We start from the raw sequence: 17,348 nt of genomic DNA on the forward strand, positions 1-17,348 counted from the left end.
GAACAATTCCGAAATGTTGCCGACTGGCTGAAGTTTCAAAATGGCAGAAGAAGCCGGTGCTGTTGGAGAAACGTGGATTCCTGCTTCAAGAAGACCTGATGGTACATGGCGCAAGGCTCGCAGAGTGAAGGAAGGTTATGTGCCACCGGATGAAGTGGCAAAATACGAAAGTAAAGGAAAGCAGTGGGTAGATAGTATTCCAAAATTGCCACCGGGTGTACATGAGGAAGAAAGCAAACAGCTTTCAAAGAATCAGAAAAAGAGAAAGAACAAGAAGAAAGATGGAAACGATAGTCAAAGATGCGAAGTCGCAGAAGTTACAGAGAAAATGCAAAGCACCAAAGTTTCTAGTGTTGCGACTGCAGGGGGGACAGTGTACACAAGTAACCCCGACGATTTAAAAGTAAAACGTGTTAAGAATCTTAGGAAGAAATTACGACAAATCCAAGACTTACAAGCTAAAATTGACTGTGGAGAGTTAGTGAATCCAGAAGCTACACAGGTAGAAAAGTTATCGAGGAGGGAAGAGATAGAAAAGGAACTTGAAGAATTGGAGGCGGAAGTATGAAACCCGATATGAAATATAATAGGCTAAATTTCTCAGTACCACAACCACAAGTCAACCTACTAACATCAGTGGATTAAGTAGTGAGTGGACTGTACTACTGTGACAGAGTTCAGTCACAGGGGCCCTCTTGTTTAAATTAGATAACCTTAACTGTTTATGATGTCTTTTGTCCATTTTGTGAGGTTTGGAGCCAAAAAACTGTGTGATCGGAAATGGCTGAGAAAAATTGCAGGGGAAATCAGAGTTTCTTTTCCAAGTAGCCTGTATTACAGTCTGCTTTTAGGCTTAAAAGCAGTCCAATCGCTTTAACACAAGCCAGTGGCTGATCTGTGAAACACAGAATCTCAAGCCTGTGTAGCAAGCATTCCTTACCAGTCTGAAGGAAACGGTGAACAAGCAGTCTGATCAATCAAAGATTGGGGCGAGAGCAAAAAATCAACAGTCTGCTTCATCAAAGTTTTTGCTCTCGCTATGATTTTCATGTGGCCTGAAATATGTGGAAAAAGCTCTTAGTTCCTTCAGAATATAAATATCAACGGAAGGACTGATTTGTTTATGGTTAAATGGTTAACACACTTGGCTAGATCAGGTGAAAACTGTAAGCAGTGTCTTGCTCAAGAACACAGTGCACTTCCCCTGTAACTGGTGGACAAAACAGTGACTTAGTGTATGCAGCCAGTGAAGAGCAAAGACATTTAATACAGTAAGGGATGAACCATTTTATCTTTGAGGGTGCCTCAGGCAATTTTATGATCATAAATTTTATAGCACTAGGTCATGCAAGAATTTGTTTTTCGATATGCCTGTGTCTTGTGGGACCCTCTTGTGTATAGGAATATTTTTTGATAATCAATACCATCATTAAGAACTATGAGCCATCCCTCAGTTTGCAAGGAGTTCAGGCATTATTATTCTCTTAATATGGGCCTCTTTATGCTTCCTTTCAAAATTGAGGTTTTTTCACCTTGCACACCAACCACTAGGCCACCATATATCTCTCAGTTATGGTTACTATGCCACAGGGACGTGGAATGGTCAAACATTGTACAACAGAATTTGCCTCTAAGCCTAAGAATCACTGGACCCATCACTTGCTCACTGTAACAAACATAAGTGCAATTGCTTGTAAGTAATTTTATTATCAAATAAAAATGATGCAAACTAGATAATTCAGTCACCTACTTTGAGACAAAACTCCTGTCTATTGTGTTTGTAAAGAGAGAGCATTGCCCTCCTAACATTCTTTAGAGCAAAATGGCCGACTATCCCAACTAATACCTCACCCCAAACTTTAAAGGCTGATAATAACACAATCTCACCTGACTCAGAGGATAGTGGCTGTTGTCGAGAAGTGACAGCTGTGAGGAAGTATTCGTATGGGTGTAATATGACACCTGTTTTTGGGACGTGCAACATTTTTATTTGTAAAAGATACCTATTGTAGCAAATAAAAACTTAACACTATCAAAATATATCAACAAAACAGAAACCAAACAAATAGAGACTAACAACACTTAATACAGATAAATTGTGGGTCCTGGCTGGAGAGGGGGGGTACTCCATATAATGGCCTATATGGGGAGGTTCCCACTGAAAGGGTACCTTTCCCAGGCTTCAGGATATTGAAGGGTAGGGATTTCACAAATTGAGGTATATGAAAGGGTAGACAAATAGGAGTATCGTAACATTGCCACAACAAAAACTGAACAAAGAATTCTTGTTTTATGGTCACCGGTAACATCTCTTTGGTAATGCCTGATGTTCTCCTCTGATATTGTTCATTATCTTCATTCCATATACTTCAGATGAAATATACTACTGACTTTTTCACACAAAAGTAGTTTCCTCTTGTGGAAAATTCAGAGAGCAAAAATCATACTCAAAACAAATCAGTCTCGTATTGCACGCTTGGGCAATTTTTGAATTACTTGTCAAATAGCATTATTGCAGATCAGGCATTCCCAAAATACTTTAAAAATTGGCAAACTTTGGGTGATGTGAAATGATCCCAATGCCCCCATCCTTGCAGGGGTGGGGCTCCCATATAAAAAGGATAGGGGTGCTTGCCGGAAATTTTGAAAAGAATCCCTCAGAGGTACCAAGACCCTTTTTTATGGGCGTGGCTTGAAATGCTATACACTCCTAAGAGAAACCAACTCTAAAACAAGACGCTATCTTGTCATGTTTTTTTCCACTCAATGCCCTGAAAGGTACCGCAAAAGCTCCTGCTGTAGACTTTTTGAGGCTGAATCCCTAGGAGGAACCAAAACCACGTTTTTAATCTCTAAAAGGTACGATGAGCACCGCCATCATTTTGATATGGGAGTTCCCCCCTCCCCCTGCCAAGCCCCCATCTGCCCTTGTTGATCATGGTATTCTATATCCTCCCAACAACTTAGCATGAGGCTCACTTATCTAATTGACAATGTACAAACAATGTGAAAGCAACTTGAAAGAAAGCAATTGTTTTATTAAAATCCACTTTAAAAAATGCTGGTGAAAATTAACCTTTGAAGCAAATATCTTCAATGTACCATATTTTTACAGGAATATTTTCATCGTCATATCACTCCCTCTGTAATTCTCTTTGAAACATGATACCTTGTAACTTACATATATATATATTGTGTGGTTGCATGGTTGATACTACTACTACCACTACAATTGCCCCTGCAAAAAAAAAAACAAAGAAGAAAAAAACTAATTCCCATTGCCACCACTGCTGCTACTACTAAACTGATATTTCTGTAGAGGTGGGAGTTCAAGCCAAAAAACCTTCCATGGGTAGAGTACGGGTATTTTGTGGGGCACCACATGTTTAGTTTTCCATTGTTCACTTGCAAAAGCTCTTGGGTTGAAAATTAACAAAGACCAGTGTGGTTTGAGTAATATTTTTCCACGCTCAAGGCAACATTTAAGGTTCATAAGTTAAAATCCAATCATTATGTTGCTCTAGAAAATAGCCAACTCCCAAATGGATCTGATCTGATATGTATGGCTTCCTTTGATTTTTCTTTCGATGTCCATGGTCTCCTTATCATGGATTTTGACTCCATCCCAGTCAATCTCTCCAGAATTGTACATTTGTATTGTTTCAAGTGAAAAGTTCTGCATTGGTAGAGTCAGTTATTATTGAATCATCATCCTCATTGCCATCATTGAAAAGCTCATCTACATATATGCTTAAACCATTCTCATTCTACAGATTAAATAAGCATTCTTGAAATCCCATTTTTGTGTTTTTTTTCCCTATATTCTTCAAATGTGTTTCCATTGCCAAAACAATAATCTGTTTAAAAATATGTGGTATGCTGGCATATCAATCACATGACTAAACCATATATTATTCTATTTACAAGAATCAAATTTGAAGACTTACTCTGAGAATAAACATCATTTCTTTATAAAGAATATGTACCTTACATGTTGTCATATCTTTCTTTTCTTCTTTCTCAAAAAGAACAAATATTACTACTATTATTTTCATTCCATAATTAAGAACAGATCTATTATTTTCCTTTCTTTGAAACAGGTTATTTCCATAATACCGGCACACTGGTCAAATGTGGCCCTTTATATAATGTATAACCTACAGAACAGAATGTAAATTAATATTAAATATTTTAATAATTTCATTTCTATTTGTCTGACTGATCTCCAGCTTGAAGTTGTCGAAGAGAGAGTGGGGGAGGCAATGCATCATGGGATAGTTGCTGGACTGTTCTGTCAACACTCTCGTAAGTTAAACCTCCTTTTGCTTCCATTTCTCTGAAAAGAAAATGCAAACCAATTATCAAATGTTATTAAATAGATAGACTTGTACATGTTCATATGGCCCCATTCTTCCAGGGGAGAGCTAGGAATTAGTAGTAGTACATGTTCATAATCCGCTAGAAAACTCTGGTGAGCGGTCCTTAGAATGGAAGGATTTTTCCTGTCAAAAATGAAATTAGCCGTCTAACAAAGAGACCTGGGACTTTCTAGTCACAGTCAAAATTAAACCCACACTGTTTTGTAAAATGGGGCTGGAAGTAGAAGAAATGTACAAATGATACAAATATCTTAATTCATTATTCTGTTCCATTAAATGCAGTGATCTGCTTTCTTCAGCTCTCCTTGAGTAATACTAAATCTTGATGCATGTACAATTATTTTTACTATCATTATTATTATTACTATTATTATTATTTTTTACTTTTGCTGGCGAGCCCTAGCGAGGCAGCAGCCTATTCTTTCCAATAGTGAGAAAAAGCCAAAATCTGTTGGATATAAGATCAGAGACATGCGCAGTCAATTGTGTTTTTTATATCTGGGCATTCCAGGGTGCTTGTGAATGCACATGGAAGTATCAATCGATTTCGCGCAATAGCTGAGTACAGCTGTCCCTCTCTGCTAGAAATCAAGGACATGATAAATGAGGTGAAATATAGATGTCTTTACTTGCTTGTGGAAGTATTCATCAATGTCATGAACGGTTTAGTGATGACTCTCGAGGAAGACAAGAGATTTTTATGTGTTTGGCTGCTCTATTATGTGAGCAGTTTTTGCCGATTCGCAAATGGAGGTGCCAAGATATTGATCAAGTCCTACTTCATGGAGATCATTTTTTTTTCTCAGTGCATTCAGCAGCAGTGAAGTGTTAGGCAAAAATGCTTCCATTTGGAGTAAACTGCTGACTGCAGCTTGCTGGTCTCAGGAGAAAAGAGAGGAAGGTGTGAAGCCAACCTGCTTTATGTCGAAAACGACTTTGGTACCACAGGCAAATCATTCACAGTATTCTTTGCCCATTGAGGTGTTAAATTTGATTGTTGAGTCAAAATCTCTGCCCATTGAGGTAAATAATTCGACCATTGAGTTACATTTGCCCGTTGCAGTGAAAGAAAAGCTTGGAATCATATTGTCATGTGGATTTTGATTTCCATGCTTTAATGCGATTTGACATGACCTTTGATGACACATTGCGTGACAGCTCCAGTTTCGGTAAACTCACAAGTTCATGCTATTAAAATGTCTCATTTTCACTTTTACTGATAATGTTTAAGCATAAAGGCTAATTTTAAAAATAATACTTGTGGAAATACATCTTCTAAAGGTTTCCTGGGTCTCTTAAAGCAAGTTCTGGCATTTGTTACGTTCTTTTCTTAACTCAAGAAGTAAATTTTGGGGCTCTGTTGTTGTTTCACAAAAGCCCTTTAAAACTAAACTAGTTGGAAAAATCGTCATTCTCTTCTTAAACAGCTACACCAACCCATATTATACTGTTTATTTCAAATCAATTATCCTTAAAAACACAACAGTGCTTTTCAGTTTTCAGAACATGTTTCGACGTTTCAAACATCATCATCAGCCATTATGAATGTATAGAAAAGATTTACAAAATGATCGGTATATATAACTACTCATATACAATGAAACTAATGAGTTAAAATATTTGTCAACTATTAAACTTATTTAAACTAACCGATAGAATGAAACACAAACAAGAAAAAATAATCTAAAACTACCTGTAAACAACAGTAGATAAATTTAGAAATGCAACGACAGATTAACATGCTCAACTTGTTTGTTGAGTTCAGGTTTCAACTGTTCAATATGAAAACTCTCTTTTATTTTAAGTTGACAATAAGTGCTGGCATGATCAATTGAGAATCTTAAAACAAGAAATATCACACTTATCCATACAACCTTTAGAAGCACTGAGATGTTTCAAATCATATTATCAGTATTTCCTTCAAGCTCTGACGCCAGCACCCACTTTCACATTGAAACTCCTAGTTTTTATTATTATTTATTAACAAAGTGGATACTTCACAAGTTACATTATTTCTCATGTGATGACACCAAAAAAGTGGGATTTTAATCGAAAAACAAATCTTTGCCACAAATATACCGGCCAGGGGCAATGGTGTACTCTCCAGGCACATTTTAATAATTTGTAAGAAAGAGCTTTGCACAGAGAAGCACATGGTGCAGCCATAATTAATGAGAATTGCCTTATTCACTCCTGACATGCTGCTTGTTTTACTGAGCCATAATGAACTTCATATGACCAATCATGATGGCATAACTTCTTGCACATATATGTATTTCAAATCTAGAAATTACTTATTTCTATATTAAATTTGCACTAATTGCAAAGTATATAACCAGCAATCACCTTGTAAATTCATCATGATTATCAAAACCATCCACTTCAGGAACTTTTGAATTTGGACAATGTGTCAATTTTCCTGTGTCATCTTCACTATCATCATTGTCCTCAGAGGATACTTCTTGAGCCGAACGTCTATGCTCCTTTGGTGAAGACCTGATAATAATTGGCATTAATGTTATGGTTGAAGTCTTATTATAAAAATCAATATACCTTAAGGTCTTCAAATGGCAGTGAAAGCTACCTACTTGTCCCAAAATCCCTGAATTCCAGTCCTTGCTGCACTCAAAGAAGCTTGTAATGATGCAAATAATCCTGATTTCCTGAGACAATGCATGAAAAGATATGCAGTTAAATCATTCACTCATTACATTGCCTCTGGAAGAGAACCTTGTTGTTGGGCTAAAATTGTATGTTTCTGATTGATTGACCTTGTTTTCAAGGAAGCAATATAAGCTCAGCTGTAGCAAGGCTATCCCCATAATTTTTTTTTCAGTCACCTGACAAACCCAATATCTGAGATTTGTAAGCAAAGTATGAAATGGCTATGCCTAAGATCGCCCTCAAAAGGACCCCTCAAGGCAAGTGGTACAGAGAAAGGACAAAGACCGCCTGGTGGAGAACTGCGACAGCAGACCTCAAAGAGTTTGGCTTAGTCTGGGTGGAGGCTGAAAAGATCACCAGGGACTGCAAGAAGTGGAGAAGTTAAATGCTGTGATGGCCTTACATCCCGGCTGGGATGATGAGTACGAGTGCCTGACCAACCCAGTTGTTTTGAAAAAGTCAAAAAAGGTTTTGATTCATTGCCTGCTCCCATCTAAATCAGCCCTCATACACTGTAATAATGACATCAAACAGTGCTTGTGGCTCCAGTGCAAAATGGCAGACACAGGAAGATTTTTTTGAACCAAGAGACAGAGAGCAACGGGAAACAAAACAGATTTTTGGTAATGGCCTTATTCCATTTTCAGAAATTTGGGCTTGTTCATAGTACATAGCTAGCTAAATAGTTACTAAACTAAAAACTACATCAATATTAATAATAGTCATGTGATCTAATTCAAACAATATCTTTTTCCGTATTCAGTCGATTCATTGATCAAATTTATTGATTAAAAACAAACAAATTATTTTTCTCCATGCATCTGGAATGAGTTAAAAACCTCCCCCATTAAATTAAATCTAAGAGGTTTGACATTGTTGCCATGCATTCCCCTTAAGGGCCAAAGAAAGTTGTTGTACTTCCGCCTGGGGTAGATTTACATCATTCTGTAAACAAGTGGCAGGGTTACTCTACCAGTTTAAAGCTGGAGTAAAACATTGGAGTCCAGACATATCCCAAATGGTACTTCCTGTTCAGATTGTGATTTTTAATTGTGAGTTATTTGAATGCTAATGTCTTACCTTTCTACTTTGTCCTTGGGTTTATTTTCCTTGTTTAACTTCTGATTTTCTCTTGGCTCCTCATCATGATCGGATTCTTGACTTTCAGTTCTTTGAGGCAGCAATTTCCGCTCCTCTGTCTTAGCCTGGAACATTAAAAGATTGAAATCATTTGAAATCATTTTCATATTCTACTGGCTGCTTGCAACTGCTATGTCCACCAATGAGTAGAAAGTGAGTACCATGAGCAAACTGATAAAAATATTTTGAGCAGTAACCTGTGATGGGCTAGTGTGCATGTTACTTTAGGCTTCAGAACCAGAATTTATTGTTTATCTTTTGAACCAGTAGGCCCTGCAAAGGCTCTACTTTTATAACAGTTTTCGTTTCAATTCAAGCTACAAGGCTAGAAGGAAAAAAGCGACTTAAAGCTCTGGAGAAGTATGATGTATATCGCACCCCACTAATTTAAACTTAGTTACTTTGAATTCCCAGTTATTTTGAACCAAAAACTATTTCCCTTGGATTTGCCCTTCATTCATTTACTATTGGCTATTTGAACTCCCGCTATTTCAGACTATTTTTTTTTCCAACTGAGAGTTTAAAATAACAAGGTTCAACAGCACTTTGCCAAAGTATAACTTTAGGACAAATTGAAGTGAAACCATTTGAAACCCAAGGGCTGTAAAAAGATTTAAAAACAAGCCATTTCATGAAAAATCAAAGGAAATCTGTCAGAAAAGTTCACATAAATTTTCATGTTATGGGAAAAAGAAAACTGTTTCAACCATTCTCGCATTTCTTGTATTTTTGTGTGTGTGCATGTCCACCATATGCAAACAGCTTTGAATTTTAGCATGCCCTATAAATTAGAGTATAAAGTGTGGAATTGACTCCAATTTTGATGCATGCAGCAGTTTTGAAATTCAAGACTCTGAGATAGGCTTAAATTGTGAGATTCCAAGATTCAAAGATTTCAAAACTCAGAAAAAAAATTCGCCAGACTTTCCACTTTCTCCAGTGTGTAGAGAAGGTCTTGTCCAATAGCCTGGGGCAGGTGGATTTTGTGGTAGCTGCAAGTGGATCTTAGGCCAGTGAAATTTTTTGGGACAAATTTTGAGAAAATTCAAGGTACAGATAGAAGTACTGTATGAAAACAAATAACTGTTTTAATTTTATTTTTTTAACATTTGTTAATTAATAATTTTTAGTTTTTATTAATGCTGCCAGTTAGAAAATTTGTGGTGATGAGTGAAAATGACTGCCGCGCTAGTACTACTTACAGTGTACCTAAAGGGGAAGCTGGAAAACTGGGTTTCTTTTCACCCTGTTTCTATGGACTTTTATTTACCCATCATATATATTGAGTTATTATTCCGCTTTTTTACCACATTCGGTCAAGACAGCATACATGAACATGAACCCTTAGAGTCATATTTTATTTTCCTCATTTGCTGGTATGATCTGTATGCTTTTCGGATGATGCAGGATGTATTTCAGAAACTTAAAGCCAAATTACTAAAAAATGACATAATATTGGAATAATAAATCCCTTATTTGATGGTTTAACATGCATTTTATCTATAATATGCCCAAACATTTTACACATTGCTCATATTTTCTTCGCCCCCTTAGGGTTCAGAAAAATATTATGCAACTTGCAAAATATCTACCCATAATTATAAATTAAATAAACCATTGACAGAATAAAGTGTATATATCCAATGAAATAGCTCATGTTGCATGAACATTAAAATGAAAGCTTTATAAAACTGTATATGAAAGCTGTGTAGAATATTCTTGCTGGAATATTTTTACAAGTAAAATTTCAATAATAATGATACTGGAAATGACAGGGTCAATAGTTTCTCAAAATCAATGGATACAAACCAGAACTAAAATTATAGTACTTAGCATTGCATTACTGGCTACCTAAAAGAAATCAAAAATTATACTTGTCTGGTAAGAAATCACACCAGTTTAGTTCTTAATTTTAAAGGTCTTCACTCAACATTATTTGGGGATTTTGGAAAGACTGATTTTTAATCCTAGAAGACTAAATAAACACTTACGAAATTCACTTTTATCCAAAGGATTAAATGTATGCTATGAAAATTGGTCAGAACAATATTACAGATATCCATTAACATAAAACAAAACAAGATACTCATAGGTCTACAATTAAAAGAATATAAAAAATTATAATCATGCTACATTGCAGCTGAAAGATATAGTTAACTGTGAAGTTGCTATATTCATCTTTCAACTTCACCATGCTTAAAATCACACTTCACACTCTACAACATGTACGTTTACATTCAATACTGAATATGTAATCATAGAATATTCATACCATTTCTGAGCAAAATTTTCTTAGCAAGAAAATATGGGGCTTTAAAAAACAACAACAACAAAAAAAACAAACTTAAAGGACTAAATGAGAAGTAGAAACTATACACGTAAACCAAAAGGGTACCCACTATAAAAGAAAGTAAAATGGTTGATTTCAACCTACCAGCCGTGATGACATTGTCTCTGAAATGGAGAATCCAAGGGCTGATGACTTATGATTTAAATTCTCACTCAATTAGATTTTTCATATGTCAAGCCACAATAAAATCCTATCAGAAATTCCCAATAGCTTTACTTGAGTGGGTCTTTTAATCTCGAAAATTTTAATTGCAGAATCTGTTTCGATGTACACTGGGCACATTTTCCATCTGGTCATAACATTAGGATTGTTATTCAAGCTGATACATAAATTACTGTTCAGCAAACAAATATCCCTTTTTGCAATGACCTGACCTGCCTGAATTTTGAATTCTAAGTATGGAAATTTTGTCAGCTACCAAGAAACATATTCAGCAGCTCACACAATATTTGTTTAAAGGTTATAATGATTTTAATGGCAAACAGACAGACCAATCAAATTGTGGCAAACCTTCCATTGTCATTTGACCAAATGTCAATAAATTGGTTTTATAAATTTACATGAGTCTACTAAAAGTGATGTCTAAAATTTAAATAACATATGCTTGTGAATTTTATGGTCTTCAGGTAATATCGTAAAATAATAGGAACAAAGCTGAGTTCATTTAAACTGGAATTATTTTTGTGGAACAGATCTCTCATACATATAAAATTATGTAGTGTCACATCACAGTACAATTATTATTTCATGCCATGAAATAAGCAGATTTTGGTTTTACTGCTAACCCATAAACTCAGTGCCCGCACAATTACTATTAATTGCTCCTGACCAACACAGAAATATTAAAGCCAAAAATTTAAAATTTAAAAAAAACTCCATTATGTGAAAAATGTCACTGTTCTACTTAATAAATATATCTGCTCCAGTGCCTGTCAAACATTTTAAACAAAATTTTAAGCCATTTAAAGTAAATACAAACTACTCTTTGACACTGGATTAAACAAAGCTACTTATTTATATTTCAATACTTCAGTTTTAGAAATGTGACCCTAATAAATTATTCATGTTTGAGTTTATAACTTCTGAATACAAATTCATTCATATCAGTGTTGTAGATAAAAACTAGGCAACAATGAACATATTTATCAAATGACTCCTTTATCAAAACAGCCAAGCAAAAAATGAAATTTCCAATTGTACAACTACATCATAATATTATTACACCTCAGGCCTGTTTCAAAATGTGTTTAACATACATGTATGCATGTAGAGTTATGTACATTAAATTATTAATTGTAAATTTCATATTACATGTATGTGATTCTGACAGAAACGGTTACTTGATTGATATTCCTCAAAATTAAATAAATATTTTTTTTTTTCAGTACAATGTCAGGTAACACTGATGGGGTGGAATTAAGAGTTTTAAACAAAAATTGAGTATTCATAAGCCCAGTCGAGAAGAAAACATGGAAATCTCATTCCTGATCAATTTGTCATGGACACTCTCAGTTATCATCTCGACAAAAATAAACAGGAAAGTACATCAGGTAACCAGTACAGTGGCGTAACTTAGACATAAAAATAAAAGCAAACACTCAGCCCTTGAGCAGGGCTTCCATCTATGTCATCTACTGGTGTTTGTTATTTTTATTACTTGTTTTATTATTCTCCAAAATGAATTATGCTGACTTTCTTTAATTTCAAACTTGTGAAGAGAATGAATTGTTCAGTAAAGAAGATAGTGGAATGTTGACATGATAGCATATATTTCTTAAAAATTTCTGAAAAATCCCAAAATATGCAACATGGTGTTGGCTAACAGAGGTATTAGCCTTGTAATGTTATTTTCATGCCATGAGCATAAAGTACCTTTTTCTCCTTCAGTGGTCCAAACTATAATTTGTTCAAGCAGAAAATCTGATACCCAAATTTCATGAAAGATATTAATGGTTTTACAGAGAAAATATTGATTTAGTATATAACAGCTAAATTATTATCTGGGCCAAAGAATTCATTCTGGACATGTGCATAAGTTTTCTACTCATATTCGACTGAATCATAAGCAAAGGAGTTGAGTGGTGCATGAATGAGCATGAGAACAGGAACATACAAAAGGAATATTACAATGAGAAATAACCACCTCTGTCGTTACATTTTCATGATTGAACAAAGCATTTTCAAAGGAAACCTTCCCACAAGAGGTGTGAGCTCACCTTTGTTTTGTTTTGTTTTGTTTTGTTTTTTCACTGTATCATTGCAGAAAGAATTGTTCAGGTTCCCCAAATGTCCTAGTGAAGATCTAAATTAAGATCCTTAAGATATTGGGTACTTACCATTTACATGAAAAAATTCCGAAATTCCAGTTGGAAAATCAAATGGTTCACACCCTTCCGTTTGGGAAGCTTTGGAAAGTATGGGCTGTGATTTTAGGTGATGCTATTTTTCTGCTCTTTTAAGACTCTCTAGCTGATGTGGATATACTTCATATCGATTCCCTCTCCCGCAACGTCACATTTAATTGTTTAATGTTTATGCCTGAAATTTCCACCCGGATAGTTTTTGTAAATGGTAAGCACCCATTGTTTATTACCAGGGTCCTCCTTCCCCTTTGTGAAGTCTTAGCCCATTACAACAAATATCAGTTTGTTAGCAACTTTTAAATCTTAGGCAGAGAGACCCAATGAGAGTAATGTGTCCACTGAAGTCCAACAGCACAACACTGTTAATAAGTCTGGAAAACTACACGCTAACCTCAAGCTCACCATATCTTCCATGAGACAGCATACATATAATTATGTGGTTTATACAGTTAAACCCCACTAACTTAAATTCAAGGGACTCAAAGAAGAGGTCGAGATGTAGTGGGCTCAAGATAGCCAATAGTAAGTGACTGGAAAAATAGATCCAAGAGAAATTTTCTTTGAGTTCCAGTTATCAGGGAATTTGAGATAACGGAGTTTAAAGCAGTGAGGTTCTACTGTAATTTCAGTGCCCATACCGTCAATTTGCTGTGCTGATGTTTAATCAAGAGTAGTTCATGTTTGAATTTTTTGTCCATTTCAGCCATCTTTGCATTAAACCTCTCAAGCTGCAAAACAAATATATTTTCTTTACGTCTAACACTGACAAGTTTATTTTTCTACTTAATATACAAATGCACTTACAGTAAGTCATATTTTTAAACACTTTGTTTGCATTAGAACTTACATAACACAGGTTGATGGTTTGTAACAAAAAGTATTTGGTTTCCATACGAATGTTTGCATTGATTGAGGGATTCATAAGTTTTTCACAATATTTGATTTACAATAATCTGAGCAAGGTTACTGAATATTATTGCATGTTTAACAGTTTCAAAAGACAAAGTAATATAATACATTACGTAATATAATATTATATAATTATTGTATTAAGGGAGATGAGATTCTCTACAGTTCAACAAAGTTTTTAAAAAAACCAAAACATTAATTTCTCCATTACTTTATGTAACCAAATGCACATTCATATTTATTTATTACTCTGCAATGTATTATTTACGTCAGAAAAGTTTTTTTTCTGTGCATTCATAGAGGGCCTTATCCAGACATGTGAAAGGCTCCAATTTTGACAAATGTCACGCTGCAAGTGATGTATTTTCTTGTACATATTTGTAACAACTAGGACATTTCTTGGCTTGCCAGCTGTACGTCAAATCTCTTCTTGTTTGGAAGGGTGTTTTACTATGTGGCAAGTCAAAAGAATGTCAAGAATATGAACAGTGTATACTAAGTAAAACTTTGTAAGGTATTATTTATGTCAGACATGAGATCCATGAGTTGGCATGTCTATACCAACTCTCCTGGATTATCCAGGAGTCTCCTAGCCTGTGAACAGTCTCCTGGATACAGACCGAATCTCATGATCTCCCATATGGGTCACCAATTCTCACAGATACAAACAGAAATGCTTCACATAGATTTTCACACTTATTTGAAGAAATGTTTGGAGCGTTTGCTTAGGTTTGAGAAGGTAAAAATTATCCATCTCCTGGATTTCAATTTTTTTTAGTTGGGCATCTCTGGTGACATCACTTGAATGCTTCGCTCGTACTTGAACCAAAATGAGTTACTACTACGTAACTACTAAAGGTGGTAACTTTTCTCAGTTTGTGAATCAACTACAAACTGAAAAAATTATATTATGGTATTTCAATCAACACATGCACAAGTTAAAATCAATGTGTACCTCAAATTCACTAGAAAACACCAGCCCACTTGAAGAAACGTAAAATCCATTCTTTAGCTTGCCAAAACCACTATATATAGGATCCGGCTTGTTGTGAATTTTCTTGCTTTGGTCATCTGAAACATCTAACAAAGAACATTTTGTGCTTGCGGCAGTTGCTGCTTCACTTTTCTCCAGTGTACATGATGAATCTGTCTTTAAGGAAAATAAATGAAGAAAGTTCCTTCTCCATTTTTCCTGACTCAGTTCAATAGTTTTCTTTTGAAAGAAACTATGTAACAGTGCTTTCCATGTACAAAGACTTTCTTCCCTTGCAGAATCTCTACTACTGCACCCAAGCTTAGTATTTACTTCATATTGGGAAGCGCATAGTTCCTTGTCAAAAAGAATTGATGCCAAACAAGGCACACTAAAAACTGTTTCCTGCGATGGTGGTTCTTTGCATTCTGTTTCTTTTTCATGCTCCTGATCTGGGAAAACACAATCAATCATTGATTTAATAGCAATGTGGTCAGCACTTGTCCCAACTGCATATAGTTGATGGTATTGTTTGAATGAAGCCCATTGTAGTTTTGGCTGTGAGAAAATAAAAACAAAATAAGTGAGTCCTGCTCCACATGGTCAGTAAATATGTTTTGCCTTTGCCTCCAATGCTATCAGGTGAAAGTGAATTATGGGTACCTCTTAGCTCTACAGATATGATGTTACAGATTACTATTTTGCAGGACAGGTCACAGCCAAACTGTCATAAACTCCAAGGCAAGTATTTTCCATAACAATGTAATTCTTTTGGGATATGTGTACAAAGCAGAATTAGTAGATATGCAAGGTCTAGATAAGATAGACAAGGCTTTTCGGATCATGTGTAATTTGTGCACCCCTCGACCGATATATCAGTCGACATATCGACTGACACTCGACCAATGTATCGGTTGACATATCAACCAACACTCGACCGATGTATCGGTCGACATATCGACCGATATATCAGCCGAGATATCCGCCAAGTGTCAGTTGACACATTGTCCGACTATCGGCTGATATCTCGGTCTATATAGCGGCCGACACTCGGCCGATAAGTTGACCATTGACATTCAGTGGAATATCAGTCGACTGTTGGTGGTATATTGGTCGACTGTCATATAATATAAGTCAAAAGCTTAGACTGCCAGTGTCAGATTATAAGTTATGTGCATTTCATCCTTTTTTGGTCAACCTTAAAAATTTCTGAAGGTTATATGTTCGGATCATTCAGTCGTTGCCAAGCAAGACACCCAAGTAAAAATACTGCCAAATACACAAAATACAGTTGACAGGAAAGAGGATAAGGATGATGAAGGATAACAAGGTGCTGCAACAGAACTGATAAAAGACAAGCAAGTCTTGAATTTGCCCATGCATAGGGATTAATTAGGCTAAATTATTTAGGAATAAATTAAGGCGGAAAACGTGAACACTTCTGGAAACGATGTTAAAGGCTACCACTAGTGGCTGCCTATGCCATTACTAACCTAGGTTAAATTACGTCTGCGACACAGGCTACAGTCACCAGTAGCTAAGTACCAGTGAAGTATCAGCGGAATGTCAGTAGCCTATCAATCAATATCAGTCGATATATCAGCCGAGTGTTATGTTGACTGACATATTGGTCGAGTGTCGGTCGATATATATTGCCCGATACCTCGGTCGACTGTTGGTCGATATGTAGACCAAGATATTGGTTGAGGGGTGCACAAAATACACATGATCCAGTCTTTCAGTATCTTGCATTTTTCATTTTCTTACTCCCTCACTTTCTTTTGCAGTTTTGTTAGCTTTTCTGTCACCTTTGTTTACATTGGACAGTGAATATGGTATTTTCAACATAAAATCTCAATAGTTCAGAAGACCTCAAAAGGATAAAAGTCTTATTCCATTTTGAGAGGACGAACCCGTGTATTAGCCGGTTTAGGAGCTAATAGTGTCTAAAGTTGACACGAGATGACCTTGAAAGACACATTTCTTTTGTTCTCAAACACTGCCAGAACACAGTCCAACGATTCATTCATATCCCTTGATCTCCACGAGAGAAAAACATTGTGGGTGATGCCGAGCGCGGATCGACCTAATAATTATCCGCCCCTCCTCTCATAGCTCATGTCACTATTGCATCTATACGCCAGCTTTTGATGTTTGTTTGTCATAAAAAGTTTCTTCAAGTGCCTGGTCTTACCCGTCAATTTGTGCCCTCGATTTTCTGTCCGCTTAGTATTTGACATATTAATAATAAATACGAAGTAGTACGAAAGAGATGTAGATCAATAAATACAGAAACAAACGGTGATTAACCTAATAATTACTGAAACGAATCAATTTTCCAGGGCCACAATCAGATGTCATGCATGCCATTATGTTTTAGTACATGTACTTACTTCTTCGTGTTTGTCATCACCGTCAAACTCATTTTCTCCGTCGATGATGCTCATTTAAGCCCTCGTACCGTTTTGTTTGCAGGTCTGCTACATCCTGTCTTTCTGGAGACACTATTGTATTCCTTATAAAACCAAAATTAACTCCGGTCACTCTCGACCGAGTTCACTCACGTTCCT

At 35.8% G+C, this 17,348-nt stretch overlaps 2 protein-coding genes across 2 annotated transcripts; one reads left to right on the plus strand and one right to left on the minus strand.

Moving 5' to 3' along the window:
- Positions 1-7: 7 nt before the first annotated feature.
- LOC145478917 (partner of Y14 and mago-like) lies at positions 8-1,739 on the plus strand. Its single transcript, XM_081457116.1, has one exon. It carries the CDS (start codon positions 41-43, stop codon positions 566-568), a length of 528 nt encoding a protein of 175 aa, XP_081313242.1. The 5' UTR covers positions 8-40; the 3' UTR covers positions 569-1,739.
- Positions 1,740-3,017: 1,278 nt separating this feature from the next.
- LOC145478637 (uncharacterized) lies at positions 3,018-17,340 on the minus strand. Its single transcript, XM_081456733.1, has 7 exons — positions 17,172-17,340; positions 14,761-15,336; positions 13,535-13,624; positions 8,124-8,248; positions 6,968-7,042; positions 6,726-6,875; positions 3,018-4,336 (listed from the first exon to the last, which is right to left on the minus strand). Exons 1-7 carry the CDS (start codon positions 17,223-17,225, stop codon positions 4,207-4,209), a joined length of 1,200 nt encoding a protein of 399 aa, XP_081312859.1. The 5' UTR covers positions 17,226-17,340; the 3' UTR covers positions 3,018-4,206.
- Positions 17,341-17,348: the final 8 nt, after the last annotated feature.

The sequence above is a fragment of the Orbicella franksi genome, chromosome 1 (genome assembly GCF_964199315.1).
Source record: "Orbicella franksi chromosome 1, jaOrbFran1.1, whole genome shotgun sequence".
Lineage (NCBI taxonomy): Eukaryota > Metazoa > Cnidaria > Anthozoa > Scleractinia > Merulinidae > Orbicella > Orbicella franksi.